A 22,118-nucleotide genomic window follows, 5' to 3' on the forward strand; every position below is an offset into this window, starting at 1 on the left:
AGAAGATCACACAAAGTGTTCTTCAGAGATACAATCGGCATTACAATGTGCTATATCCATGACCTCCATTGATGCTGTTAAGATAATGTGTAAAAAACTTCCTTCCAGGGAAGCATCTCCATCTGTCCACGGTAGTGTAATGTGCTATAGCCATAACCTCCATCTGTCCACGGAAGTGTAATGTGCTATAGCCATAACCTCCATCTGTCCACGGTAGTGTAATGTGCTATAGCCATAACCTCCATCTGTCCACGGTAGTGTAATGTGCTATAGCCATAACCTCCATCTGTCCACAGTAGTTCAATGTGCTATAGCCATAACCTCCATCTGTCCACGGTAGTGTAATGTGCTATAGCCATAACCTCCATCTGTCCACGGTAGTGTAATGTGCTATAGCCATAACCTCCATCTGTCCACAGTAGTTCAATGTGCTATAGCCATAACCTCCATCTGTCCACGGTAGTGTAATGTGCTATAGCCATAACCTCCATCTGTCCACGGTAGTGTAATGTGCTATAGCCATAACCTCCATCTGTCCACGGTAGTGTAATGTGCTATAGCCATAACCTCCATCTGTCCACGGTAGTGTAATGTGCTATAGCCATAACCTCCATCTGTCCACGGTAGTGTAATGTGCTATAGCCATAACCTCCATCTGTCCACGGTAGTGTAATGTGCTATAGCCATAACCTCCATCTGTCCACAGTAGTTCAATGTGCTATAGCCATAACCTCCATCTGTCCACGGTAGTGTAACGTGCTATAGCCATAACCTCCATCTGTCCACGGTAGTGTAATGTGCTATAGCCATAACCTCCATCTGTCCACGGTAGTGAAATGTGCTATAGCCGTAACCTCCATCTGTCCACGGTAGTGTAACGTGCTATAGCCATAACCTCCATCTGTCCACGGTAGTGTAACGTGCTATAGCCATAACCTCCATCTGTCCACGGTAGTGTAATGTGCTATAGCCATAACCTCCATCTGTCCACGGTAGTGTAATGTGCTATAGTCATAACCTCCATCTGTCCACGGTAGTTCAATGTGCTATAGCCATAACCTCCATCTGTCCACGGTAGTGTAACGTGCTATAGCCATAACCTCCATCTGTCCACGGTAATGTAATGTGCTATAGCCGTAACCTTCATCTGTCCACGGTAGTGTAATGTGCTATAGTCATAACCTCCATCTGTCCACGGTAGTTCAATGTGCTATAGCCATAACCTCCATCTGTCCACAGTAGTGTAATGTGCTATAGTCATAACCTCCATATGTCCACGGTAGTGTAATGTGCTCTACCCAATACTTCCATCCTATTAAGATAACACGTAATAAACTTTCTTTCAGGGAAGAATATTCATCTGTACACAGTAGTACAAGTACAACTTTAAAAGCTGTTTGCCCTGCACTACCAACATTTTCGTGCCTTTATTTCCCCAAACTGTTCAATTTATTGTTTGAATCATGTGCTAGCATACTTCTACTTTACATGTTTTCATGTTGTAATTATGAAAGCTATTAGCCATTCACGTGTTTCTTGGCGCCATCATTGGCTGAGGTAGTTGTCTATTTTCAATGTATGGCCAATGGATAAACAAGTTTCCTCAAGTGTACGTGTGAAGGATGATCAATAGTTGATCGAGGCTCAAATCTAGAACCTTCCTCTTTGCAGCTCGGGAAACCAAACACTAAGTTATATCCAGCTTTAAATAGATAAATTGCTTTAATATTGAAACATTTAAAAACGGAAAGAACCAGATACGAAATCCACGTCAGTGAATAGGAAGCAACAATTTTCAGTAACAATGGTAAATAAAATTCACATCTCCAACACAACTCTGATTTTAAATTTAGTTTCTATTGCTATATATATATATATTCACACATAAAATTCAGAAGTCATGATAAATATCTAGAAGACTGTTAGAGAAGATCCAATTTACAAACATTTTATTTTTTCTTAAGCATATACAGGTGGTAAGATTTTTGTGTTCGGAAAATATAAATACTTTTTCCATCATTTTCTTTGTTACACCTATCGATTCAAAATGATTCAAATCTCTTAACCTATTGGTGTTGCTGCTCTAATACAAATATAGTGAATTTTGTGTTTTCTCTAATCTGATTCTTATGAAAGAGTAAAAAATATATTGCCAAACACAAACGCTAAACCAACATTTTCGATGGGCATGATCTACCTCTGGTAATATTAGATCACTGTATTATTATTTACTTTTCCTTTTGTTCTTCTGTCCTTCACTTAATGTCTTGAGGCCCACATGATCGTATCTCTACCTAAAGACGTAAGCAAAACTGACTAGCTGCGTTATGTGAACGCAGCGCACAACGATTTACTAATGGTTTTAGAGAAACAAGAAATACATGTACTAAGAGGTAATATATTACAACTAGCGTCAAGAACAGGTTAGTACAGGGCAGAACTAAACATCTGTAACAAGAGATACGACAATATCGTACGTCATCTCTCAAACTTAACCAGAGAACTCTTTCAATACAGTCTAGTGGTCTCCAGAAGCAAGACCAAAATACTTTTTAACGCATGCAATAAAGACGGTCAAACTTAGCTAATTGAACTCTGAACTGATGGAACCAGCATTATGTTTCTAGCTATATATATATATATATATATATATATATATTATTTATTTTGCAGTAAAAATAAGCATATTACAAAACATGTGGTTATTTTTTTTTGAGCCGTGATAATCATTCCACATATGTTAATGTCACAAATTAGGGTAGCCCGGCATGGCCAGGTGGTTAAAACACTCAACTCGTAATCCGAGGGCTCGAATCCCCGTCATACCAAACATGTTCGTCCTTTCAGTCGTGGTGGCGTTATAACATGACGGTCAATCCCACTCTTCGTTGATAAAAGAGTGTCTTAACCACCTGTCTAGGCCGGGCCTACAGGATTGTAATTCCCTGCTAAATAACTTCTCTACTTGTAAGGATTAACGACATTAACTTTCCGTCGTTCTTTATATTCGTTTTTTTTTGCTATAGGTAAGTGATATAGATGTTTATATTACGTGTTTATAATATATACTATTTTAACTGCAAACAAACAACCACAAATATCTCACGAGTTGGTGTTAAACGTGTTTGCGCTAGATAAACCTTCGTATATAACATGGAAGGCCAAACTTGCTTAATGTAAGGGCCACATACGATAAACTTCAGATGTTTGAGAGCCACAAGACATGAACAAATATTACACACACGTTTTGTTGTATAAATTATATGTAAATATTAATAAATACATGTATGTAATAATAGTTATTCACGTATGTACTTTCTAAACTGTTATTTTGTATTAGTTTCAATAATCACAATGTACACATACATATACCAAATGTTTTCAAAATCCTCGCTGATTAATGTTTTAACTATATTGAGCATATTTAATACGGTAATGAATTACAGAAATATTTGAGAAAAATATGCAAATTTGCATTTCATTAACTTTAAATGAGACTGCCAAAAATAAAAGGGTAAAAACAAATATTTTTAATATTTATTTGTCTCAGTAAATATCTGGTCAAAACATGGAGGAAAATATGTAAAACAATAAAATTAGAGATATTTTAATCAGATTTTACAAAATTTTAGTAATATTATAATATTTTTCTGACACAAACAGACATTCACACAAATATCAAGTTATTTACTGCTAGTGAAGGTCTTGTGACTTTCCATCTTGGTTGTGAGTCGCTGAAATTCCAGCTGATTTGTTGTTAAGGCTGTACGAATTAGCTCTGTTTGGTGTTGATTTGTAAGGACTGCACGATACTTCGACCTCACAAACTTCATTCCAGAGTACAGTGATTCACAGCATTGTGTTGTGCTGAAAATTGAGATGAGTTGCACACTGGTGTTCTTCACTTCAGGAACTTGCTTCCAATACTCAATTGTAGAATGGGATTTATGAATTATCTTTAGACCCAGGTCCTCCTGTAGTTCTTGAGTTCCATTTCGACAGACGATGATTCTGTAACCAGAGGTTCGAGAAATTGGACAACCATCATTGGTCACATCAACCATGAATGGATTTATAAGAAAGGCGAAACAGAGCTTCAGTTTCTGCAAGTCCTCAAACCTGTCTAAGAAATTATCAAGCAGTCCTTGTAATTTATCTTTGTATTCTTCCAGTTTGTGGTATTTTATTTCAATATCAGGCAATGTATTTACTCTCCTTTTGAGACTGGGAAGTAACTGAAGTTTCTTGACAATATGTCTCTTTGAAAAAGTTTTATTTTATTCTGAAAGCTGAAAATTGTCCAAGTAAGATCAGAAACAATCTTATCTTCCCCCTGGAGTGCCAAGTTGAGAATTTGTAGATGGTTCATTATATCAGTAAGGAACATTAGATCTTGCATCCATTCATCATTTCCCAGTAAAGGATAGAATCTTTTATTTTCTTATAGAAAAGTAATAATATGCTCCAACAGATCCACAAACCTATTTAAGACATTGCTGGTTGACAGCCACCTCACAATACAGTAGAAAAAGACATCACTGGGTTTATCTTCAAGCTCCAGTTCTTCAATAAAATTTTTGAATTGTCGGAAGGTCTTCTTATTTAAGCGTATGAAATTGACAATTTCAGGAACAAATTTCATAACATCTTCATACTTGAAGTATCTGGTTACCAGGTGTTTACGACAAATAATGCAATGAACACGGAGAAGCTCTGAAAAGCTGGACCACTTTTCATAAGTGCAATTAATCGTGCATTTTCCCCCACCATTTTAGGTGCTCCATCTGTTGCAACACTGACGAGTTTATTCAGTGCAATATCAGCATTTGTTAAGCTCTGTCAAACGCACTTTTAAAATTAACACCACGAGTTGTTTCTTGTAGAGCCATAAGTCCAACATCTCTTCTTTCACAGTTACATCAGAGGAAACATAACGAACAAATACTGCCAGTTGGGGATTGTCCTGTATATTTGTAAATCCGTCAAGGGCTAAGCTGAATGCAAGAAAATTTTTAAAATCATTTTGCATTTTGTCTGTAACATTAACACTGATCTGGTAAATACGTCTCTCTGTGGTATGGCGTGAAGCTTGAGTTTGTGCTATTAGTTGCTGAAATTTTGTGTTATTTGGATCTAACATTGCAACAACTTCAGGTATATTCTTCTTAACAAATTCACCATCAAAATATGGGCGTTTATCACGAGCAATATTTCACAATATAACAAAACTAGCTTCATTTGTTGTTTCAACTTCCTCACTGAACGTTGTCAACAGTGTCTGCTGGCTATTTAATGAGGATTTAACGGTTAACAGTTCTAGTTTAGGTGGATAATCAGACAAAAATGTTTTGCGATTTGTTTCGTAATGGCGTTTCAAGTTACTGGCTTTGTAATGACTGAGTAACACGTTGCAGATAAAACACAAAGGTTTACCTCCTTTAACGGTGAATGGAAAATCTTCCTCTTACTCTGGCTTAAAATTTCTGTTTTCACCTTCATACTTTTGCTTCTTACAATTTGATGACATCATTTTCCCTCACAAAATTTTCACAGACATTTTAAAAAATTAAAGTGAAAAGAAACAATAAACTCCAACACGCGCAACGCAACTATACTCTACAGCGCCCAATATCACACTAACACTCCTATATTTTACTGCCCGCAACACAGCCACACACGCCACAATCACGCGATCGCATGCCACGATCACTAAAACTAACATTGTCAGCACTGGCTTGTACGATTACTGATTATCCAATACAATTCCTCTGTAATCTTTGCTAATTCGAAATTTATATAATCTCTGACTCAAATCTAGCATTAAAATTAGGATTTAAATTATTAAATATATTTACTCACCATAAACATTAAACTTACATTTTAATCCAGTGGACTCTCAGTTTATACCAGGTAAATAATTATAAAGTTTGAACATTTTTTATTCACTTTTATATTAATTGTGATGCAAGAAGGAGCTCAGCCAACGTATTTCCGCGAGCTACACGTTATATGTTAAAGAGCTGCATGTGGCTCGCGAGCTACGATTTGGCCACCCCCAGTATATAACGATATTGAAGACTTCATAATTACACAGAAGGGAAACATAAGGCTGCTACTCACAGTCTAGATTACTAATCACGGCCAAGGTTTAGAAAATAGTATTGTTTAGTAGCTATACTATATATTTAAACAAGGGTTGTTGTTTGTGCAACAGACAGGCTGTCAAACATTTATTACCTCTTTCGTTTAAGAAAAAAATAATAAAGAACGGATATCCGTTCCTTAAGTTATCAAATGATTCTGTGATTACGTATGTTTCATGTTCCTGACGTCTATTTTCTTTTCTGTCTGTAGATGCGGAAACCAATCCCGATGCTAAGCGCCTTTATGATGACCTCATATCCCCCTATAACAAACTAGTCAGGCCTGTGTTGAACGTTAGTGAAGCCCTTACTGTAAGGATAAAGCTGAAACTGTCTCAGTTAATTGAAGTGGTAAGTTCTGTAATCTCAGTCTGTCAAAGTCCAGCTTAAAAACTTCTTAAGAAAACAAGAAAAACTAGCTAAAAATAAAGATTTTGAAATAATAAAAAACTAGCTTGATAGTGATTATAAACAATGTTGTACTAAAAAATTTAAACATACCTGAACCATAATATATGATAATGTTTATATAAAGATGGTTGACGGTGCTTTAAAAGAACGTGCGCGAGATGTCGCATCATGGGCGACATGTTTCATGCAGAAGTGTATAGTTCATGGAAAATTCTTGATTGTTGGAAAGTGCGCAGCCGCAATGGGTGGACTGATGGCTTAAGAAAATAACTAATATTAACTCTTGACCAAAGCAGGTTATACACTGACTACAAAATTGAAAATCAAACTGGCACTCAATATGATTGATTATATGTATTTCCCTTACCTTTCTTTGTATAAAGAATAGAATGCATCGTTTCGTCAATTAGGTAAAAATCAATTTCGGTCGTGATCCTAAGCCTGATAAACGACGAAGAACCATACCTTCGGTATTCCCCATAGACACGTAAAAACTCATATTGCAGAGGTTTTAGAAAAGTATTAACAATATATTATAAGACAGCTCTGAGCTACAGCCTTATTCTTAATATAAGGGTAAAGTTACGGAAGAGAACCTTCCGACCCAATAAGCCATTGTGATGAAGCTGGATAAAGTCTAACAAGTTTAATTCATAAGCTTTTGACCCTACTTGTTTTCAAGAAGAGATGGCCGAAAAACCTGGAGTTACGGCAGTGTCATTGAATCATGTGCCTGTCAGGTCACTCTTGTTTCCTTGAACTTGGACTTTGGAAACCGACGTTCACTGGTAAATGGGTCCAGACTGACTCCATCACTCTTCGCATAACGTTTTTTTATAATGAAAATTGTGGTGTTGAAGAGTAACGTCATTTCACTGAGTAGCCCAAGAGTTGGCGGTGGGTGGTGATGACTAGCTGCCTTCCCTCTAATCTTACACTGCTAAATTTCGTCGAGTTTGTTTTGTTTGTTCGTTTTTGAATTTCGCGCAAAACTACACGAGGGCTATCTGCGCTAGGCGTCCCTAATTTAGCAGTGTAAGACTAGAGGGAAGGCAGCTAGTCATCACCACCCACCGCCAACTCTTGGGCTACTCTTTTACCAACGAATAGTAGGATTGACCGTCACATTATAACGCTCTCATGGATGAAAGGGTGAGCAAGTTTGGTTGAAGGGGTTTCGAACCCGCGACTCTCGGATTACGAGTCGAATGCCTTAACCCACCTGGCCATGCCGGGCCCCTGAATATAGGACCACTTTTATAGTTTACCAGAATTTTGATGTACAGATTTTTCTTCCGACAGCATAGCGAGTCGAACCTCGAACCTTCGGATCTGCAGCGCACGTGATAATTAAACTAGTGTTTGTAAAAAGTACTTCCTTCAAACAATGTTTACGAAGTTAAAAATTCTAGAAACGTCAATTTTAAACTATTTCGTTTGTTTAGTAGGAACGTAATAAAAAAAGAAAATCTAAACAATGTCATTTAACTCTTCACAATAAGTGTTTGTCATGTTAACCCATCGCTGCGTGACACAATAAGTGTTTGTCATGTTAACCTATCGCTGCGTGACACAATAAGTGCTTTCATGTTAACGTATCGCTGCGTGACACAATAAGTGTTTGTCATCTTAACCCATCGCTGCGTGACACAATAAGTGTTTGTCATGTTAACCTATCGCTGCGTGACACAATAAGTGTTTGTCATGTTAACCCATCGCTGCGTGACACAATAAGTGTTTTCATGTTAACGTATCGCTGAGTGACACAATAAGTGTTTGTCATGTTAACGTATCGCTGCTTGAACGTGTATTAATTACATTGGTTAAAATATAACACAGATCTTTTCATTATATGTTCAAAGCAGTTTGTCCGAACCAGAACGTTTATATTCAGTCGCTGTCAACTCTTGATAATAGATCAAAGAAGAAAGATTTACTGTAAATCCCCATCTTCTGTGTTCCCTCTTTCGTCTCATGAGGCACGAACCCAAATTAAAGACTTGATAACATTAGCCACAGTAAACCTGTAAAGATTTTACGATTTCAAACTCAATAATTATTTGCAAGATACATTAAAAGCGATCCATTGCACTTACAATTAAGACTATCTTTAGTTTCATTTTCAATAACCTCTCTTGGTGGACCTTTCCTGCTTGTGGTATTGTCTGAAAGACACGTCGAGCGTGGCCAAGTGGTTAAGGTCCAAGCTTCTGTTCAGAAAGTTTACTTTCGACTGTGGAAGCATTATAATAGTGATTTAGTCCTGATGTTCAGTTAGGAGCAGTACGGAGACCCATTTTAACTGTTTACCTTCACCCTGAGTGTCTCAAAATTGGGTTTTTTGAAGTAGCCGTTTAACCCTTTTATTGCAAAAAAGGGTTACATTCACGTTGAATATATTAATACCTATCCACGTTGTTTGTTTGACGTTAAACACAAAGCTGCACAATGGGCTATCTGTGCTCTGCCAACCACGAGTGTCGAAACCCGATTTCCAACGTTGCAAGTCCGCACACATACCGCTGTGCCACTGGGGAAGGCAAACCACGTTCTTCATACTATTAGCTCAAAATTAGCTGTTGACAACAATATGTTACTTCTGAAATATATAAAATAAAAAATTTCAGAGAAAGAGAGAAAAACTGTTTGTTTGCATTTTTTAATTTCACGCAAAGCTACGCGAGAGCTATCTGCGCTAGCCGTCCCTAATTGAGTATTGAAAGACAAGAGGGAAAGCAGCTAGTCATAACTGTCCCCTGCTAGTACTTGGGCTATTTTTTTACCAACGAATAGTAGGATTGACAGTCATGTTATAACGCCTCTACGACTGTAATGGGGTTTCGAACCCGCGAACCTAAAATTGCGAGTCTAGCGCCCTAACCACCTGGCCAGGCCATGCCGGGCCCTGTTATCTCGAAAAACAAGGATGTATAACCTATCAACTACTGTTGACTTACAGTTAAAAAGGAAAATAAGTTTCTTCTACTTTTTAAATGTTTAATTTCAAGCCATAATTAGAGTAGTACATGTTAAACACTGCATTGTTCTAGTTAGTTTGTTTCTTTCTTCCCTATGGTCGGTTATATACAGTCTTTCCGTGGTAATGTTGCAGTAATACATTGCATGTGCATTGGAAATATTAATACCGTAATACGGCTAGGTTGATACTAACTAAATATAACAGCTGACTAATACCATGAGAAAACAAATGTCACGAAGTTAACCTGTTGACTAGACAAATAAAGCGAGTTTACCTGTTAAATTCAGGGATTCTTTCTTTAGTCAATTCTATTGGGAGATCAACGGGTGAAGAATATTGTATTTTATTTCTGCAATAGAGTTATAGAGCTAAAACTGTCTGGTAGAATAACTGTACTTTCTGTTTATTTGTAAAAATTAAAATTTTGTTTATTTGTTTACTTTAACAAGACTTATTTATCTTACACTTAAAGAAACTAAGTCAAGGTGTCTACTGTGGAACACTTCTTTCCCGTTTCTTGGTCGAATCTGCTAATATTATCAGTGAGTCTGGCAACCTGATACTCGTAGAGAAAACAGTTTTGCTTAAAAATATACATTGTTTGAAAAACTGCTATATCAATATATAATATGTCGTGCAGTTTCCTTATTTCTTACTGTGTTTTCACAGTCATAACACGTGAGTAAACTTTAAACTATCATGTTAATTACTATAATATATGGATTTGTTCAAAGTAAACTTTTTCCATCTATCAGGTGTCATTATTACACACAAAAAAATAGTTAAATTACAAAGGTCAATTTAAAAAAAAACAAGGATGACATCATACCTGGTTTCCTTAAAAAGAATTGTGTTTATCCAACTGTATAAATAAACTCAGTATTATAATATTATAGAAAGGCAAGTGACTATAAATTATTGTAGAGGGCATTTTTACGTGGCTGAATACACAGAAGTTCATTATCAGTAGGTTCATAAATATATTTAATTTGTTTTGAATTTCGTGCAAAGCTACACGTAAGCTATCTGTGTTAACCATCTCTAATTTAACAGTTTAAGGCTAGAGGGAAGACAGCTTGTCATCACTACCCACCCTCAACTCTTGGGTTACTCTTTCACTAATAAATAGTGGATTGACCCTCACTTTGTAACGCCAAGAGGGCTGTAAAGGAGGGCATATTTAGTGTGACGGGGAATATAACTCGCGATCCTCAGAATACGAGTTGAGGTCCCACCTGGCTATGCCGGGCGAAGAAAGAGAAAATTGTGACGTAATGAACTAGAATATAATACCAAGTTATGAAAACTTTAGACACCGAATTCAGTAATAAACTGTGTTCTTTAGGTAAAATATTAATATTAACAAATATGTAGAAATAATGTTTTAGGAAAAACAAAAATGTTCGAGTACAGATAGAAAACAATGGACTGTTGTAACGATGTAAACTATCCAAATATTGGGAAACTATAGTTGGAAATGAACTAATCCTGAGCCTCATAAGTGTAACAACTTTGTATTTGTTTAACCTTTCTACAACAGAATTATAGATTAACCAATCACACGGTCGTTGGTGCACCAGAAAGTTGGATCATCTGGAAATTGACAGTTATGGTCGAATCACACGAGGACTTGTAATTAAATGAAACTGATTCCGTTGGCATGGCAACCTGTAATGAAATGAGCATCTGTTCAGGCATAGTTTCAGGCATCATCCTCAGGAATTCAACAAATCATTTCAACTGGCTTGACATAAGAACTGTTTCATTTGAATAGGTAGACCAACGTCGCTACAATGAAGTTATAAAATTAATGAAAATTGGCTTTTCAGGTTCCTGCTTCAAATCTAAATTAACTAATTGGTCCAACACAGTTTAGTACAACAATTATCGCTGTTACGATCCAGAATTTTGCGTTGGTAATGAACAAAATTTAGGTTTACGTTTAAACCGATTCTCGTTGGTCACTCTGCGAACAAAAGAACCACATCGACATCAGCACAACATCAAAGAGCATAAAAGTAATGATGTGTATTATGTAAATATAAAAAAATTGTGTTCAAAGTAGCTGAACTTTTGCCTTTTAATATCGTTAGAAAGCCATTAAGGTGAAATAAAAATGGTTTAGTTATATATTAAGGTCCAACAGGATTGGCTTACTTTTGATAATTTATTTATTAAAAATGGCCTCTCCACACCAACAAATATTTTGACAAATATATTGCTAATTTATTTATTAAAGATGGCCTATCTACACAAACAAATATTCTGACAAATGTATTATTAATTTATTTGTTAAAGATAGCCTCTCCAGACAAACAAATATTCTGACAAATGTATTACTAATTTATTCATTAAAGATGACCACTGCACACCAACAGCTATCCCGACAAATATATTACTAATTTATTTATTAAAGATGGCCTCTCCGCACCAACAAATATTCTGACAAATGTATTACTAATTTATTCATTAAAGATGACCACTGCACACCAACAGATATCCCGACAAATATATTACTAATTTATTTATTAAAGATGGCCTCTCCGCACCAACAAATATTCTGACAAATGTATTACTAATTTATTCATTAAAGATGACCACTGCACACCAACAGCTATCCCGACAACTATATTACTAATTTATTTATTAAAGATGACCACTCCACGCCAACAAATATTCTGAAATATATATTACTAATTTATTTGTTAAAGATGTCCTATCCACACTAACAAATATTCTGACAAATGTATTACTAATTTATTTATTAAAGATGGCCTCTCCACATCAACAAATATTCTGACAAATATATTATTAATTTATTTATTAAAGATGGCCTCTCCACACCAACAAATATTCTGACAAATATATTACTAATTTATTTATTAAAGATGGCTTATCTACACTAACAAGTATTCGGACAAATGTATTATTAATTTATTTATTAAAGATGGCCTCTCCACACCAACAGCTATCCTGACAAATGTATTACTAATTTATTTATTAAAGATAACCTCTCCAAACCAACAGCTATCCTGACAAATGTATAACTAATTTATTTGTTAAAGATGAACTCTCTACACCAACAGCTATCCCGACAAATGAATAACTAATTTGTTTATTGAAGATGACACCGGACGTCAACTCAAGATAATTCTAAAGAAAAAGAAGAGACATTAACACCAGCTTACTTTAGGTGTTCCACACACCAGCTTACTTTTGGTGTTCCATACACCAGTTAAACTGTATTCAAGAAATTGAAGAACTGTTGGTTTAGTTGTTAATTCAAATAAACTGTATCCCAGAGACATGAAAAGTCACTAAGAAACTTGAGTCTCAGAAAACCCAAGAAATTATTTGTTTTAATCAGATTCTTGCTTTAAAAACAAACAAACAAACAACTATCTTGGTTGGTTCTAGATTTGAGTGGGGTAGATAAATATAATTGCTGGGAATGTGAGAATTTTGTTTTGTTTTGTTTTCTGAATTTCGCGCAAAGCTACTCGAGGGCTATCTGTGCTAGCCGTCCCTAATTTAGCAGTGTAAGACTAGAGGGAAGGCAGCTAGTCATCACCACCCACCGCCAACTCTTGGGCTACTCTTTTACCAACGAATAGTGGGATTGACCGTCACATTATAACGCCCCTACGGCTGAAAGGGCGATGCGAATCCTCGACCCTCAAATTACGAGTCGCATGCCTTAACGCGCTTGGCCATGCCGGGCCCGGGAATGTGAGAAACTGATTCTTTAAAGTTGTGAATTTATGTAGAAGGTGAAAGAAGACGGCCTAAAGAAATAGAGGGCACATGCATAAGTCATTCAAACTTCCAAGTCTGTTGAATGCTGCAACCTTGTCGAGTTCGAAACCCGTACCATATTTCACTCCTAATAAAAATTATAACATTTAAAAACATATCTTTAAACCTTCTCACTGTGTAGAGCTAATATCGTTGAAACTCACATGCCAAATAGACGGAAAACAGTATTTATTCGACAGATTCAGTTTTGTGTTTTTTAATCGTATTACAAAGATAACTGGAATGAATGTTCTTAATATTTACCCTCCATGAGACAGCGGTTATCTACGGGCTTACAACGCTAAAATCAGGGGTTCGATTCCCCTCGGTGGGCTGAGCAGATAGCCCGATGTGGCTTTGCTATTAGAAAAACACACACACGGTTTACATCGCTAGAAACTGGTTTTCGATAACCGTTCCGGGCAGAGCGTAGATAACTATTTTTGAGGTTTTGTGTTTTATAATAAATAAACAACAAGGGTCCTAATGACTTAAGTATTTTTCATTTAAAATAATTTTTACGCAACTTTGAACTGCTAACTGTAGAAAAGAGAGCTAGCCAAGAGCACTAAATCACCCACTATCCACTTTAAGGGGGTTGACTCCACCCTTATAACATGTAAAAAGCACACAACTTGAAGTGTGGGGAACATTTTGTGATGCTTCAACAATTCAAACCTAGATCACCGTTTCCCAAATCGAGAGCTCTACCGGGGGTTTACTCTACTCTCCATTTAAAATAAATCTCTTTCGAAAATTAAACATATTAATAATCAACAGACAATAAACACATTTGAAACAAATTACCAATATATAAATACGAAATCTTCTTACATTTAAAGAATATTACAAATCGTAGACCTAAAATGACACTAAAATCACGCATCAAAAAATGTTATCTTTTACTGTTTTTTAAATAGCTGTTTTGAAGTTTGAAACTTTCTCTTAAAATAGTTACTTTTATCATATTATTCCAAACATGAGATAATGTTTCAGGATGTTTTTGTATTATTTTGTTATTAAGCACAAAACTACATAATTGGATTACATATAATGGTGGGGATCGAACGCCAGATTCAAGTACTATAAGTTCTTAAGCTTGGCTCGGCATGACCAGGGAGTTAAGGTACTCGACTTCTAATCCGAGGGTCACGGGGTCGAATCCCCGTCACACGAAACATGCTCACCCTTTCAGTCGTGAGGACGTTATAATGTTACAGTCAATCCCACTATTCTTTGGTAAAAGAGTAGCCCAATAGTTAGCGGTGGGTGGTAATGACTAATTGCCTTCCCTCTAGTCTTACACTGCTAAATTATGGACGGCTATCGCAGATAGCCCTCGAGTAGCTTTGCACGAAATTCAAAACAAACCAAACAAGCTTATGGACGAACCAGTAGAGACAAGTGATGGTTTAACGAAAACATTCATTTTGTGAATGTATTACGAGCAATGTTTAATTTACTTGCTTCTCCATTTATATGTTGTTGTTGTTTTAAAAGAGAGACTAATGTAATCTAAGTTCCCAAACTGCATTCATAATATCTGTTCATGAACATTATAAAAAATACACACACCCAACCAAATTAGGAACCAATTAAACGATCCTGTTAGTAGAAACCGAGTTCAAAACATTCATCATGAATTATCGGAAGAGGGCGTTGTTCCTAGTTAAAATGACAGAAACTTAGTTTGGAAAGTCTTATGAATATTAATGGTTTGAAATCTGAATAAAGCCTCGATTGTCTTTTTACATTCTGCTGGTAAATGAAACGCAAGATCATTCGAAATTCAAATTTAATATTTTATATCCATGAATAATTACACTGAAAATTGGATCAAACTACAAATGCAACCTAAATTGTCAGTGATTTGTAACAGACACGAAGATAAATTGTTTTATCAGGATAGTTTTCTAGGTTTAACAAAGTATCATTTTATAACTTCCCATATTTTCTTATTATCTAACTTTCAAACTGTTTATCTATCTAAATAGTTTCATGTTTGTTCGTATCTATAAAGTGATGTGTAGCAATTTCGTCTTCCTTGTTTTTGTTCTCCTTGTTTTACTTTCAATAATCAATCAATTTTTGTCGGATTTTTTTCAAAAAAACATAATTTTCAAAATACTCTCTTAACAGAAAAATATAATTAGTTATGATTTATTTGTTAGTAATTTTGATCAATTTATGTATAAATATAGTTTTACAGCTAGAAATTTTAATAACAAAAACTATTCTCTACTTTTAAAATGACAAGGAGTTTGTTAACAGAACATTATGCACCAGGAATGTATATTTTAATACACCCAAACATTGCTAAGCAAATTGTAGATAGTTTTGTATTCTAATTTCAACAATGTATGAAATTACATACACAAAGTGATGGCCCGGTATGGCCAGGTGGTTAAGGCGTTCGAATCGTAATCTGATGGTCGCGGATTCGAATAATATTCCATGTAATCATAGGTTTTCAGTTTTTTGTGTTATAATGTTCTATGTAACACCAGACACTAAATTTATTTTTACAGCAACATAACACCGAACCACATATAGTTAAGTTGTTTGTACAATAACGTTTACGTAACCACATGTAGTCAGTTTTGTTTGTAATGTCTTACGTAATCATACGTAGTCAGGTTGTTTGTCCAGTGATGTCCTATGTTTTTTATAGCAATTCTTATTAAATACAGCCAGTTTAAATGTTACAGGACCGGCATGGCCAAGCGTGTAAAGGCGTACGACTCGTAATCTGAGGGTCGCGTGTTCGCATCCCGGTCACACCAAACATGCTCACCCTTTCACCCGTGGGGGCATTATAATGTGACGGTTAATCCCACTATTCTTTTGTAAAAAAGTAGCCCAACAGTTGGCGGTGGGTGGTGATGACTAGCTGCCTTCCCTCTAGTCTTACACTGCTAAATTAGGAACGGCTAGCGCAGATAGCCCTCGAGTAGCTTTGTGCGAAATTCAAAAAAACAAAATTAAATGTTACAGATTATTGGAATCGAGAACTAAGTACATGAATCGTCTTCCTAAAAGAATAATTTTTCGAAAACTGAACAAGTTTCAACGTTGAAATATACAGTTAACATCAAAAGATTCTTTAAGCTCTTAATTCGCAGTTAAAATAGTTGTTGCTCGAAGCCAGAATCCCCACGAAAACAATAAAGACGACATGGGACTTATCAAAATCTGAACTAATTTTTCTAGACTTCATTTAAAATCGGCATCTGTAAAAAACTGTCAATGTTATATAATTTACTGTCAGTGTTGTATTCACGTATCCACTGCGAATGTCGGATTCAGGTTTTTAACGTTAAGCTCTCAGACTTACCGCTAAGCCACTGATGAAGAGGGGTGATACCACAGTGTCGGATGAAATTTACCCGGCTTGTTACACATTACCCGTGTTCTTATGCGTATTATTTTATTACACGCTACCCACAAAAAGATATATAATAAGATATATCTCCTTTTACTAATTTTTGTTTGACCAATCAACATGTTTGTTCAGGTAGACAACAAAAACTCACGAATTTATTTTTGATACTTTTGTGTATCTTATATTCAAATCCACGTTCTCCTGTAATACAGCTTTGTTTACTTTTAATTATATTAATCCCCAATGGGCTATCTTCGCTCTGCCCACTATAAGTATCGAAATCCAATTTTTAGTGCTATAAACCCCCTGACATACCGCCGAACCTCCGAGAGGAATTGCACGTTTGAGAAAAGAGATATTTTGTTTTATCCATATTATGTCGCAACTTTCTCTATGTTGACATAAACGTGAAACTGGGTAAATTTATCTGTATTATCTATTGCTTTGGTCATATCAAGCGAGTAGCTTTCATTTTATATCCAATATTATTGGGTCAGCAATAAGTTTACGGACTTACATGCTAAAATGTGGAGTTCAATCCCCTGCCGTGAATAGAGTGTGGATAGTCCACTGTGTAGACTTGTATTAAGGAAACAATAAAACAAGAAAGTAATTTTCAAAACACAGTAAATTGCAGTTTCGCGTGTAAAAATCGTCTTTATTCATGTTTGTTCACTGATGGTTTTCCACCACTGACGTGTATTGAAAATGTCGGTCCTAAAACAACAGCTGTCTGATAAAGCTTTTCCTTCAAGATTTTGTGTTTTAAAAAAATTACGTGATTTTTTTTTACCTATGAGATGTTTCCAATATATTATTTTGTTCTTTACAATGTTACAACTGATGCTCAATATTATTGGAAGGTAACAGTTGGTTAAGATATTACAAGATAATTCAGTTCATTATTAAAGGCTTTCAGTTCTTCGAGAATATTAATATAATTGAATATATATATACACCGTTAGGCGGTTTTGGTTTGTTTTTGAATTTCGTGCAAAGCTACAGGAGGGCTATCTGCGCTAGTCATCCCTAATTTAGCAGTGTAAGACTAGAAGGAAGGCTGCTAGTCATAACACCTACTACCATTTCTTGGGCTACTCTTGTACTAAAGAATAGTGGGATTGACCGTACATTATAACGCCCCAACGGCTAAAAGTGCGAGCATATTTGGGGTTATAGGGATTCGAACCCGCGACCCTTAGATTAGGAGTCGAGTGCTTTAACCACCTGGCAATGCCAGGCCGTAGGTAGTTTTGTGTAGTTACTGAAAGTTTTTCTTAACATATAAAATTATGTTACTCCTTTTTTTTTTTTCGGGTTGATTGAAGTTGTGCACCATATTTGTCATATTTATTTGGTGCTAAATCAAGTACTCTGGAAATGAGATAAACTTAAGTGAGTTTAGAAATGATATATGTCACGTGGTTTGCTCGTAAACTCTCGTGAGTGCAGTACATGCACGTTACCATCTGAGAGTTAGGATATAAACGTACTTGAATGTAATAAACAGTGGGTTCGTATGAGCTATACACCTGGATTAAACTGAAAAGGTAACCGAAATCCTCTTCAATCATGCAATTTATATTTTCTTATTTCTTCCATGTGTACTGTAGGAAGGGCCAGTTTTAACTAACTGTGGGTAGGATCGGTTTCAGCAAAGCTTACTGTTCATTTAGTGCGAAAGAGTGTGTGTTTGTGTGTTTTCCTATAGCAAAGCCACATTGAGCTATCTGTTGAGTCTACCGACGGGAATCGAACCCCTGATTTTAGTCTTGTAAATCCGAAGACTTACCGCTGTACCAGGGGAGGACAGTACAAAAGAAGTCATAAATGTTATGAGCTATAGTTGTACTTGAAACATGACTTGAATCTGACCGTAGTTTTGTTTTTGTACCAATGAAAAGTCGTTGATAGTGTTTTCTTGATGAGATTTTGAAAATCAGACTGCTGTTCTTTAAAACCTCATTTCTGTTAAAATATTGTTTACAGGAACTCTGAGTTCGGTTCTGATCCAAATCTGCTTGAATTCCTCGTGAACTTTCAGAGTAAGGTGTACGAAAACTTTCTTTTCTGATAACGTTCAAACTTGTAAGAAATTCTTCCTTGAAGAAAACGTTTTATTGTAATATTCTGCTGCGAAATGTCTTTAGTCTCGTGCGAGTGATGAAAATTTAAACTACAGCGGTGGAGACTTTACACCTGTTGAGTAGCTTTGTGCTCAGTAATAAACATGTACCTTAAACTAAAATATAACAAACACGAATTAAACTACATAGTAATGTGTAGTTACTACGTCAGTAATCCTAAACAAACTTCTGTTACACAGAAAAAAAGGAAACAAATTTAGTGTTTCTTCGAAAACTCTTAAAACTATCAAACAGGTTTGATTTTCTCAACTTTTCCTCGCTATAAAACACAGGCAAACATATGAACTTATGCGACAGCAACTTTAAGTTGTAATATTTTTGATAACGTGTTACATAAGTTATTTGGCTGGTTTGTTTTATTTCATATTTCATGCAAAGCTACCCGAAGACTATTTGCATTATACATCCAAAATCCAGCAGTGATAAACTGGAGAAAAGGCAGCTAGCCAACATCACCCCCCGTCAACTGTTGGGCTACCCTTTACCAACGAATAATAGGACAGACCGTAACTTTAAAACACATCCACGGCTGAGAGGGTGAGTACGTTCGGTGACTGGTAATTTAGCCCTTCACCCGCAGACGGTGAGTCGAGCACCGTAATCGTCAGGTTCTTAGGTAAGATATCTCGACTTGTGAGGAGTTGTACTTTTGTATTGTTCACCTATTACCTGAATTCTGAGTATTTCTACGAAATTGATGCTTTAAATTAGTATCACATGTTGGACACATATCCTTAACCACCTCCGTACTTGCGTATACTGTGTTCTCTTGCCCCTGGAGATGACGCTTCGGACACTTTGCTGGGTCTTCAATCACGACCGGTAGAGATGAAGAACCCAAAACTTATCCAAAGTATGAAAACAGTATTAAAGATGTGACTACACATTTAGTAGGCTCACCAAACCGACATTAAAAAACAAACAAACAATTTCTTGTCACATGTGCGATATGCATGTGTACACCAACTAATATCAGTAAGGAAGGAGATGGCACTTTTAACTTAATAACAACAACATGATATTAGCTCACAACGTACCTCAGAAAATGGCGTACGAGGTGGAACTCTGGTAAAGCTATAGATATCTGAGTTGGCAAACCGGGTTCGAACCACTGGATCTGGATATCTAACCTGGCAAGCTGGGTTTGAATCCGCGCTATAACATATTTTTCCTGCATTCTGAGCTGTGGGTGCGTTATAGGAGTGACAGTCAATTCCTTTAACATGAGTGGCATGATGCTGGCTGACAGGCTATCATCTGTCTGGTCTGTAGTTTAAATTAGGACCGGTGGCTAAAGGCGACGTATTTTTGTCACGAATATAAGTTAGTTGCCGAAGATAGAGACCTTCACGTACAAATGTAATTTATTAACAAACCGCTGGTATCTAAACACGAATGTGATAAATACGCTTTGTGAAAAATCAAAGAAATATTAACTGCAGCAAGCAGGGCCTGCAGTTTTCGTCGTAAGGCTTAGAATGATTCACGATTTTAGAAAACAGGAAATGAACTTTACCCATACTTCCATGGCGTTTCTACATCTATTCGATTATAAAGTAATTAGCGCATATTTGCACCTATTGTTTTTGCCTTGAGAAGACAGTAATTAAGGGTTCTTGGCGGAGATGTTTTTTATATTTTTTTTTTTTTTTGTGTCGTCATGCACAAATGAAGAACAGTGTGCTAATACAAAAGCACGTGTTACAGTCAGTAACACATATCAGCCACTAAATTAAGAGCCACGTTTAAGCCTCTTATAGTTTCATTTATACGTGTTTTGTTCTGATTAATATTTCATCCTTACATCAAAGGATAATTAAGGTAAAATATAAATAATCATTCGCTTTAATTAGGCGGAAATTACTTGTAGAGTTTGTGTTTTAAGCAATGTGATTGGTAAAGATAAAAAAAAGACATTTTATTTCTGAAAATTATTATTCGACACGTGAGATATAGACAGAGTTTCCAGCGATGCTTTTATTTTTGTCTTTTTAATATATTTTTATATTTATTTCATGTTAAATCTGTTTAATGCTCGAAATATACTGTAAACATTACTCAAATTTATTTGGCTAAATTGCGGGAACAGATTTGTGGTAAACGTTTTAAATTGAAATGAGATGGACTCCCCTCTGTTTCTATAGATTGGTTTGTTTTGAATTTCGCGCAAAGCTACACGAGAGCTATCTGTGGTTTCTGTTATCTTCGAATATTTAGACCATGAACGTGTGTTACATTACAAATCTAGTTCTTAATACTCACAGGAATGTTGCAATAATTACTTTCACCAATAGCAAAGTCCCTAAAGCTCACTAGAATCTTGAAATCAACAATTTTTACACCAATGACAAAGATCTCAAGGATTGATGGATGTTGCAACAGTTAATGTCACCACTTATAACAAAGCTCTTAAAGCTCAAAAGAATGTTATACTAATTACTTTCACACGAATAACAAAGAAAAATATAAAACGGTAATTTGTGAGACAAACGTAATTATATTCTGTGGTATCACTTTAGTCCATGGTTAACTATAGAGTTTTAGTTCTTGGAAGCCATTAGCTTGTCATAAGTTCAGATTTATTATTTTCCAAGAAGGATATGTGTAATAAGCGATGGCTATTCATTGATATTAATGAAATAAGCGCAATTGCACATGCTAGAGCATAAGTTTGGTTTGAATTTCGCGCAAAGCTGCACGAGGGCTATCTACGCTTACCGTCCCTAACTTAGCAGTGTAAAACTAGAGGGAAAGCAGCTAGTCATCATCACCCACCGCTAACTCTTGAGCAACTCTTTTACCAATGAAAATGGGATTGACCATCACATTATAATACCAAAATGGCTGAAAGAACGAACATGTTTGATATGACAAGGATTCGAACCTGCCATCCTCGGATTGCGACTCGAGCGAATTAACTACCTGGTCATGATGGGCCAAAATCATTATTTCAAGTTAATATTTATTTTAAAACCATTATATCGAAAGTTCCTTCTCATATCGTACAAAGCACATGAATTTAAGCTCTTAATTCGAAGTCTAGGAGAAAAAATTTTCCAACCCAGTAACCTTTTCTCAGTGTTGGTTTTGTTTTAGTGACGTCAGTACTAAAACATTTTTGTTGAAAAGCTCAGTTGAACAACACTTTATATTTACATAAGATTAAGAGTAATGATTTTAACGTACAATCTAGGTTACCTTGGAAATAAAAAAACAAATTTTATTAGCATACCAAGAAAAATAAGATGGAGTGCGAATAT

General features: G+C 35.8%; 1 protein-coding gene across 2 annotated transcripts in view; it reads left to right on the plus strand.

Moving 5' to 3' along the window:
* The window catches only part of nAChRalpha4 (nicotinic acetylcholine receptor alpha4), a 99,362-nt gene that overhangs the window by 27,924 nt on the left and 49,320 nt on the right, over positions 1 to 22,118 (plus strand). Inside the window, exon 2 of one of the 2 annotated variants that reach the window (XM_076480381.1) lies at positions 6,355 to 6,494. In XM_076480381.1, coding sequence (XP_076336496.1) covers positions 6,355 to 6,494 — 140 coding nt within the window. Of the gene's footprint in view, positions 1 to 6,354; positions 6,495 to 22,118 lie in introns of those variants that run through there. The other variant, XM_076480390.1, reaches the window with a different exon arrangement.

The sequence above is a fragment of the Tachypleus tridentatus genome, chromosome 2, assembly GCF_004210375.1.
Source record: "Tachypleus tridentatus isolate NWPU-2018 chromosome 2, ASM421037v1, whole genome shotgun sequence".
Taxonomy (NCBI): domain Eukaryota; kingdom Metazoa; phylum Arthropoda; class Merostomata; order Xiphosura; family Limulidae; genus Tachypleus; species Tachypleus tridentatus.